The 10,080-nt window shown below is 43.1% G+C and overlaps 1 protein-coding gene across 1 annotated transcript in view; it reads left to right on the forward strand.

Moving 5' to 3' along the window:
* Positions 1–6,904, forward strand: part of LOC137413384 (uncharacterized) — a 43,727-nt gene extending 36,823 nt beyond the window's left edge. The window contains exon 3 of the mRNA XM_068098785.2: positions 357–6,904. Within this exon, the coding sequence (XP_067954886.2) occupies positions 401–2,602 (2,202 nt within the window). The 5' untranslated portion in view covers positions 357–400 and the 3' untranslated portion in view covers positions 2,603–6,904. The remainder of the gene's footprint in view (positions 1–356) is intronic.
* Positions 6,905–10,080: the final 3,176 nt, after the last annotated feature.

The raw sequence follows: 10,080 nt of genomic DNA on the forward strand, positions 1-10,080 counted from the left end.
ATCAGCCTGAAAAGATAAATGCATTGGAATGTATTGTTTATATGTGCTGATTGATATAACAACATGGAGATTGTAGACTGTTGAAAAAGAAATAAAATTTTAATCAAATCTTATCAATCAAATCAAATCAAATCAAATCAAATCAAAAATCAAATCAAATTTTAATTTAATCTCGATCTTGTATACAAAAAAACAAAAAAATAAAAAAAAATACAAAAAAATACAAAATGTTTGCCTAATAAATGGCTAAAATTATTTATTAATTATAAATTAATATATAAAATTATATAGAAAATATGAAATTATTTATAATTTTATTAATATTAATCATGCAACATCTGTTTACTTTTTTTCAGGTGACTGATCTCAACTGATTGCGTCAACTGTAGACAAGAAAGAGATGGCTACCTGTGTGCTGTGCCTGGATGCAATTAACCTGGACAAGCCTCAGGATTATGCGAAGTTGACAGAAAAAGGCTGTATTGGTATTACTAATGCCAATAGACTGCGCAAATTAGATGTTCCAGACATCACATACACTGAAAACTGCTGCCTTGTTGTACAGAAGGAGTGTCGAAGTAAGCATATTAACCCAAAAGCAATCAAGGCAGATCAAAAACTTGGTGCATCGACAGATACAGCTCAGAAAACACTTCGATCACATATTACATCATTCACTTTCAAAACTGACTGTTTTCTGTGTGGTATTTCTGTTGACCAGGATGCTGCATACAAACATCCAGATAGACGTGTACTTCAGTTCAGCCATGTGATGACGCTCGACTTCCAGAAAAACATTGCATCACAATGTGCCCAGAGACACGATGACTGGGCCAGGCTGGTACAGGCACGTATTGTGCATATACATGACCTACCAGCTGACGAAGCTATCTATCACCATGAATGTGAAACACACTTTTGCTTAGGGAGGAATATTCCCGCAGCAAACACGAAACAGAAGGCGACTTCACCGAAGAAACAGAAACTTGGACGACCAAAGAGGATGTCCAAGATGGCAGCATTTGAGATTGCCATTGCATACTTAGAAGAGAATGATGATGAGACTATTACATTAGATAATTTACATTCCATTATGAAAATAAGAAGTGGGCTGAGCGATGATGAATTGTACACGACAGCTCAGCTGAAACGGGAGCTGGTGAATTATTATGGGAACAAGGTGTCCATAACTACAATTAGGCAACAGCCTAACATTGTAACTCTTACATCGAATGTGAACAATATCATACAAGAGGCACATGTAAATGCTGCAAAAGCCGACCAATCCAACATGGATGACTTGATCAAAATTGTGGAAGAATACATTCGTTCAGAGATAGAGGGTATGGACAAACATGACAATGAATATCCAGACTCTGATCAGATGACATCGATTTACAGAAATCTTGATTATCTCCCACATTCATTACGCATCCTCCTAGAAACCATCATCAAGAGTAGAAACTCTAAGCTCCATACTGCATCATTTGGCCAGGCAATAATGCAATCAACATGCCCACGTTCTTTTCTGCCTCCTCTACAAGTTGGGCTCAGTGTCACACTAGAACACAAATATGGCCACCGTGATCTAGTGGACATGATTAGCAAACTCGGCTTTTGCTCATCACACACTGAAGTATCCAAGTATAGACAAAATGCAGCAACCACTAAGGGTGTTGACCTATTTGATGAGATTGCAGACACATTCCTGCAATACCAGGCTGATAATGTCGACCCTGCCAGCAGAAGGCTTGATGGCAGTGGCACAATCCATGTCATGGGTCAGATGGGAACATTTACCCCTGCCTTAAAAGTAACACGGAGGGTACCCCGACTGAAGGTGAACATGGATGATCTTAAGAAAGTCTGCCATGTTAAACTGGTCCCACAAATAAACCCCAAGGCAGTTCAAGAAAACATTATCTATACTAAACTTGGTAAGTTCGGTCGTGATGATAAGAATAGCAAGCTGTACATGCTCTGGCGTATGTCATTTCATTTCCCAAAGCCTCGACCGTTGTTTTCTGGCTGCAAGCAGATGCTCCATTCACACATCCCACACCCTGGCAAGAGCTCTGAGATGTTCCTACCCCTAATTGATTTGACACCAAGTGACTCGACCTGTGTCAGGTCGACCCTGGAGTACTTGTCCGATCATGCCAGGCGACATGGAGTCACACCAGTCATTACATTTGACCAGCAGCTATGGTGGAATGCATGCATGATAATTGAATCACAGCCAGCTGAGAGCCCACTTCGCCAGATCATCTTGGTGTTGGGAGGATTCCATACCGAGATGAGTTTCCTGGGTGCAATTGGGAGCTTGATGGATGGATCTGGGTTGGGGGAGATCATCTCTCAAGTGTATGCAGAGGGGAGTGTGGAGCAGATGCTGTCTGGCAAGGCAGTGGCACGAGCTGTGCGGGCTCATTTCCTGGTTGACAGCGCTCTCAATGCCATTGCCACATCGCACATGTTTGACATTCCTGTGCCTAAAGTGTTTGAGATCAGCCTGTGGAGTCATCATCGTGCTCGAGTGCGCCTGACAATGGTCCTGACAATGACAGTGTTTCAGGGGATGTTGAGGCCCTGGCCATACTGAATATGAAGGAGCCACACCTGATAGTGTGCTCATGACTGATGTAGTTCTGGATGTAGTGAATGAGGATGTTACAGAGGAAGGAGGTGTGGAGGTCCATGCCCTTCTCGAGAGTGCCAGTGAGCTGATGTCCAAGGTCAGTAATTGGAAATTGAGTCTGGATGATGCCCTCACATCAGATGTCATTTCACAGCTATAGTCATCTGCAGAGAAGTGGAGCACATCCATGGCACCATACCGCACAGCCAAGCTCTGGATCATGTACATGCGTATGGTGAGTATCCTCCATTCACTCATTCGATCTGCTCGTACTGGAAATTGGAAGCTTTATCTTCAGTCACTTCATGAAATGCTTCCATATCTAGCAGCGTCAGGCCACAACAACTATGTGAAATCACTTGTTCTGTACCTGGAGAAAATGGATAAGCTGGAGGAGACACACCCCACTGTTTATAAAAAAATTCTGGAAGGACTGTTTGTTCTCCGTCGCTGTGACAGTCACTGGGCAGGAATATTTAGCGACCTGTATATTGAGCAAGTTCTGATGGGCAGTGTAAAATCAGTCGGTGGGCTGACTAGAGGATGTGGTTTCGAGGAGTCAACCAGTCTGATCTGGCTTCTATCTATGCCTGCATGTGGTAAAGGGCACAAGGCTATGCAGGAGGTAACAGGTATATCAGTCCAGGGGAGATGTACAAAGATCTCACACAGGCAAAACTCAAGCGTGATGCCAAAGATCTACAGTCCATCATTGATTATCTTGAAGAGAGAAAGCCATTCTCACAGAATTCTAAAGACCTCCGGAGCCTGTCATCAGGAGTGATAGCACTAGAAGGGTCAGTAGACGTTGACTCTGCTGAGACTATTGGTGCTGCTATCCTGGTATCTATGGAGGGACTATCAGTTTCAAAACACAAATTCACAAAAAAACAACAGGTTAATAACCTAGCTTCCTCAGTGTATGTATCTGTTGATGGTGAGAAGATCCAGATCGATCCTAAGCAACTGTATCATCGCCTCCTTGTTGCAGGCGTTGGCACTATTGATATACAGACACTGTTCCAGTATGAGCTGTGCTCCTATCCCTCATCCTTGTTCGACACAAAACTTTTAATGCGACTTGCAGTTAAGGCTGATCTCCTGAATGGGTTAGTCAAGAAGGTACCAGCATGTGTTATAAAGGAGTTGCCCATCCGTGTTACCTATGTCATCGATGGAATGAGGAAGGAGGAAGGAGGCGCTCTGTTACAGCACCTGCCCTGGGCCAAGTCCACATCATATGCCAATCTCTGCCAACTATATATTGTGTTTGTGCGCAACCACTATACCAATGCTCACATTGTGTTTGATGGCTATGGCAGATGAGGATACATCTTCATCATGATCATCTTCCACCAAAGATGACACTCATCAGAGGAGAACTGGTAGTGAGATGGGAGTGGATGTGGATTTCACTCCAGATATGTTGCTCAAAATGACGAAAAAGCCATTTTTGGCAAACACAAGAAACAAACAGAAATCCCTTCATCTCCTGGGATCTGAGATGGAGAGGAAAGAAAGCATTCAAGTCAGTCACTCACCTGGAGATGCTGATTATGGCATTGCAATGACTGCCTGCACAATTGCTCTGACACTGCCTGTCGTAGTTGTAGGGGATGACACTGACCTTCTCATTCTGCTGCAACACCACTTCACGCCCAGCAAACATGAGACCATCTATCTTCAAACTAGCACAAAGCTCATTGATATATCCATCCTGCAGAAGGAACTTGACCCTGACCTCAGTCATTCCCTGCTCTTTATTCATGCACTGTCTGGATGTGATACGACATCGAAGCCCCATGGCATAGGAAAAACGTCAGCTATGGGTAAATACCGTGGCCTCAAGGAATTCGCAGAGTTGTTCATGGTGGCAGATATTAATCGTGAGGAACTTGAGCTATCTGGTAATCAGGCCATTGCAACCATTTATGGTTGTAAGCATGGTTCAGATTTGAATTTTGAACGTGCATCTACGTTCACCGAGAAGGTTGCTTCAAGCTCCGGCTATCTGCCCCCTGAACGTCTTCCACCGACATCAGATGCTGCCAGGTTCCACAGCCAGCGGGTCTACCTCCAAGTGCAGGCCTGGCTAGGCAACAACATTGAGGCGACAGAATGGGGCTGGGTGCTCTGCAAGACCCAGCATGAGTCTATCTTGAGGCCACACAGAATGGATCAACTTGCTGCACCTGCATCACTACTCAAGATCATTAAATGCAACTGCACTGGAATGTGTGCCAAAAACACATGCTCCTGCAGGAAAAATTGACTCAAATGTAACTTGGTGTGTGGTCACTGTAAAGGGATAACATGCACAAATGGGCAAATTCATGATTCCAGTGACACCACTGACTAATAGTGATGCACTGTGCAAATTTGAGATAAGACATTATAGGTGCAGAGAGGCATTAGTGGGGCAACTGAGCATAACAATTGTGCATTTTGTTAGGCAAGCACCAAATTTGGCACACTAGTAGACTATCCTATTATGAACAGATTTGGATATTGGGCCATCTCAAATGCAGCCCGTGATGGCTGTGGCAGCCATTTTCCAAAATGACAACTTCAGCTTGTTCTGACGAATTGCATCATCAATTGGCTTGGTCCTTTCCACCAGGCATTCTCTGGTGAAAGCCTGGAACTGCTCTTGGCCAATCTTCTTCACATTCCTGACAGTCTCAACTGCAGCGGGACCTGCAATTTCCTTTGTGTCAAGGACAACCAGATCCATGCTCTCTTCCTCAAAGGGGTTGCCAAGCTCTTCTATGATGCTGACAAGGGCACGGACATCCTTGGCGAAAGAGGTCTGCACACTTGGTGTCTGGTCGTGATGACGTGTGTCCTCTCGCCTCCCCCAGTGTTGATGGCCATCTTGGAACTCTTCTATGGCCCTGGCAACTTCTGGCCCGGCAATCATCCAACGCCGCAGGGCACTTGGGTTGTCAGTGAGGACGACTGCTCCACCATCTCCTTTGATGCAGGCGTTATTCTGTTCATGTGCCTGGTCGATTGGGATCGAAGAGAACACCTTCTTCGTCTTCTGTACAGTGAAGTTGCCAGCCCTGAATTCTCTGGCTACATCTGGGTGCTTCATTGGGAGTGCGACCATGTCCCTCAGGTGAACAGGGACCCACCTGGCATAGTGTGTGTGGTCTAAGGCATGGAACCACGGGACCAGTTCCGTCAGGGCATCAAGGTACATCGTGAATGAAGTCCGCCGCAGAGAACGCACGTAGACCAGTACCAACATCTCTAGTTCCAGCACAGTTGCCCAGTACTGAAAGTTGGGAATGTCTTCTCCTCTCTGGTGACACCAGTCTTCTAACTCAGGCAGGTCTTCTGCATCATCAGCATATGTCATACAGTGGCGTTCATATGCACGGTGTTGCAGGATGTGCAGTGCTGCTGCAGTGATTTGATGAGCTCTTCTTGTGCGGGTGATGTGGGCAGCTCGCAGGAAGAAGTCGGCCGTCCCTGGCATTGCAATCTCAGCTTGCAAATCTGCAAAATCTGCAAATCTTGCAAAAATTAAATCTCTGAATCTGAGATGGCCCAATATCCAGATCTTTTCATAATATGATAGTCTACTAGTGTGCCAAATTTGGTGCTTTCCTCACAAAATGCACAATTGTTATGCTATATTTAGCTTAGCTGCCGGACTACGTGGTAGTATTAACCTTAATCTAACAATTAAAGTGAATAAGAACATGTTTTAGAGTTCCATTGACATTATAATTTTGTCATCAACATTGAATATATAGATGTCAGGGGTTTGAACATGCTAATTGATAGAGATTTCTAACCACTTTCTAATGCCGTTAGTTATGTACATGTATACTAATTTTGCATTTTTCGTCAAATCTTGTTGGCCATTTTGCATTTTATGTAACATTGAACTTGAAAATTACATTCCATAACATGTATATGTATATGCTGATATGAATAGACTCATCATACATGTTTTTATCTTGGCTGGTTCCATATTTAAATATTTTTTCCACTTTGGTTAATTTTGATGGCGGCCATCTTGGATTTGGCCTATTTTCAGGTAGTTCCCCATGTCATATATTGGTAAACTTTTTTTTGTTTAAAGTAGAGGTATCAAAGAGGTGAAACCCATCGAGAAACCTTTTGTACAAATTTTGTTGAACATCTACTATTTAATGACAGGACTACGTCCTACCTCTTCATCTCATATCAAGGAGGTTTGGCTGCTGCTGAGAACATTCTGACCTCACTTTTGTAATAAATTTCCTCAGTCTATGAATTTGTGGTTTCGTTATTTCAAACTCTTTAGAACTTCTAATTATACACTTCGCAGTCCGCATGAAGGAAGGAAGATGTTTCTGAATTACAACATTTGTAAATGATCAGATGACGACTGTGACAGATCAGCCACCTCCATGTCATCATCAGAAGTAGACAACCCAGATAACGTTCCACCAGGTTCATAGATTTCACTCTGGACCATCACCAACTCGTTTATAGGCAAGTCTCGGGGGTCTACCGAGTGATGCGGTGTGCCACTTGGCGAACACTGATTCACCCTCTCCACGTCTTGAGATAGGACTGCTAATCCACCATCTTATACAACTTCGTCAGGCACCTCTCTCTATCAGGGCCACGCAAACTGTTTTTAATAATTCGCTGAAGTGAGAACAGTAAGGGCTAAAACAATATTTTGTTCAGGCTCAGGAAAACCTGGTGATGATGATACCTCCCTAATTTGTATGTTTCCCTCCCTAATTTGGGTCTTCTACAGACGTTTCAGCAACAACAATAGACACTTCATTTGTACAACGATTTGAAGGAACCATATCACAACATGCTTTCGAGTATAATCTCCTCATTTGAAGGTACCAGTGGGCCCTTTGGTCCGTTGTACCAAATTTTCATTGGTCTTCACCACCTTGTAGCATACCTACCTGCCAGATTCAGGGGTCTTTTGGGTCCTCTGAGTATTTTTAGGTGCTCAGGGACTTTTAGGTATTTTGGGTCTTCAGAGTATTTTGGGTCTTCAGAGTATTTTGGGTCCTCTGGGTGTTTTGGGTCTTCTGGTGTTTTGGATCATTGAGGACTTTTGTGTCTTTTGATTCTTTTAGATCTTCTAGGTCTTTTTGGTGTCCGGGGTCTTTTGGATGCTCGGGTACTTTTATGTCTTTTGGATCTTTTGGGTCTTTTAGGTCCTCGGGGATTTTTTGGTCTACTAGGTCTACCAGGTCTACTGGGTCTTTTGGGTCTTCTGGGTCTTCTGGTTCCTCGGGGACTTTTGGGTCATCTGGGTATTTTGGGTCCCCAGGGACTTTTGGGTCACCAGGAACTTTTGGGTCATCTGGGTCTTTTTGGGTCCTAAGGGGCTTTTGGATATTTTGGGTCCTCTGGGACTTTTGGGTATTCTGGGTACTCGAGGACCTTTGGATCTTTTGGGTCATCTGGGTCTTTGGGGACTTTGGGTCTGAAACAGTCTTCTTCATTCATCTGTCTGTATATTCCATGTGATCAGACTGTCAGTTCAACTCCATGCACACTCTAGTCACATTCTTCCACAAGCCTTGATTCTATATATTAAGAATGTGCATTGAATAGTCAGCATATAGATTACAACAGACACCGTGGAGATTGCAACAAAAAAGTATTAGATGAGTCTGGAAATGTATAATTGTGTCCTTCAGCAGTGGTTGCAAACCATGCACACGTGTGTTGTTGGAAATGCTGCCATCTTGTGGTAAATAATACTTGTTTATCCTTGTCATGCCTTTTGACACACAAGGCCATCTGTTTCTATAACAAAATGCCTTTTCACAGAGACAGGTTGCTTGGCCATGATTAAACCCTGGGGTCTTCTAGGTCTTCTGGATCTTTGGGGTATTTTTAGTCTTCAGGGTCGTTTGGGTCTTCTGGGTATTTAAGGGTCTTTGGGGTCTTTGGATCTTCAGGGTCTTTTGGGTCTTCAGGATCTTTTGGGTTTTGGTGGTCTTTTGGGTATTTAAGGGTCTTGGGGTCTTTTCAGTGTTTTGTGTCTTCGGTGTCTTTATGGGTCTTTGAGGAATTTTGGGTCTTCAGTGCCTTTTGGGGTTTTGTTGTAATTTGGGTCTTTAAGGGTCTTGTGGTGTTTGGGATATTTTGGGTCTTCTGGATATTTAAGGGTCTTTGGGGTCCTTTGTATATTTGGGGGTATTTTGGGTCTTCTGGATATTTAATGGTATTTTTTTTTTTTTTTTTAGGTCTTCAGGGTATTTTGGGTGTTCATGGTCTTTTGGGTATTTAAGGGTCTTTTGCATCTTTGTGGTATTTTGGGTCTTTAAGGGTATTTGGTGTATTTGGGGTATTTTGGGTGAGGTACCCATGCTATGAGGTGCGTCTTTAAGGGTCTTGGGGTCTTTTCAGTATTTTGGGTCTTCGGGATGTTTTGGGTCTTTGGGGTGTTTTGGGTCTTAGGGGTATTTGGGATCTTCAGGGTCTTTTCGGTCTTTAAGGGTATTTTGGGTCTTCAGGGGTATTGGTGGTCTTAAGGGTGTTGGGGGAATTAAAGGGTCGTCAAAGGTCTGAGGGGTCTCAGCAGTCTAAGTAATATCACAAACACAACAAATACATTTGTGCAAAATAATTGTTTGTATTATGATTGGTGTAAATCATGACAACACAGCAACTCTGGTACAGTCATTATCCTCAGCTAAAATAAGCCCGTTCCTTGATAACAACTATTGGTGAAGCGAGCGCAGTGAGCCGAGCCAAGCTAGTATATATATATATATATATATATATACTGAATATATATATATATATACTGAAACGCAAAAGAAATTACCACCTTTGAAACCTTTAAATATCAACAATAACACTGCGTGTAGTAAATGTGTGAACTTATTTGCGGACAATAGTGTCCTCACTGTCAGACAAAACGGTCACGGATGGTCACTTGAACCTTCAATGGTCACTTCATAGCACAGCTGTTGAACAGCCGTTTTGACTGTCAGTGATTAGCCAAGGGGTACGGGATGATTTTAATGAGCTGCACGTGATGTCTTGATATTGGCTTTAAAAAGGCCAGTGCAAAATGGGCATTTTGACCGAAACATTTGACCATTTTGACCAACTTCAAAAAGACCGAAAACGCAAAAGAAACTTACCACCTTTGAAACCTTTAAATATCAACAATAACACTGCGTGTAGTAAATGTGTGAACTTATTTTTGGACAATAGTGTCCTCACTGTCAGACAAAACGGAAAACGGTCACGGATGGTCACTTGAACCTTCAATGGTCACTTCATAGCACAGCTGTTGAACAGCCGTTTTGACTGTCAGTGATTAGCCAAGGGGTATGGGATGATTTTAATGAGCTGCACGTGATGTCTTGATATTGGCTTTAAAAAGGCCAGTGCAAAATGGGCATTTTGACCGAAAAATTTGACCATTTTGAACATTTTGACCAACTTCA

The sequence above is a fragment of the Myxine glutinosa genome, chromosome 6 (assembly GCF_964187855.1).
Source record: "Myxine glutinosa chromosome 6, kmMyxGlut1.1, whole genome shotgun sequence".
In the NCBI taxonomy this organism is placed as follows: Eukaryota; Metazoa; Chordata; class Myxini; order Myxiniformes; family Myxinidae; genus Myxine; species Myxine glutinosa.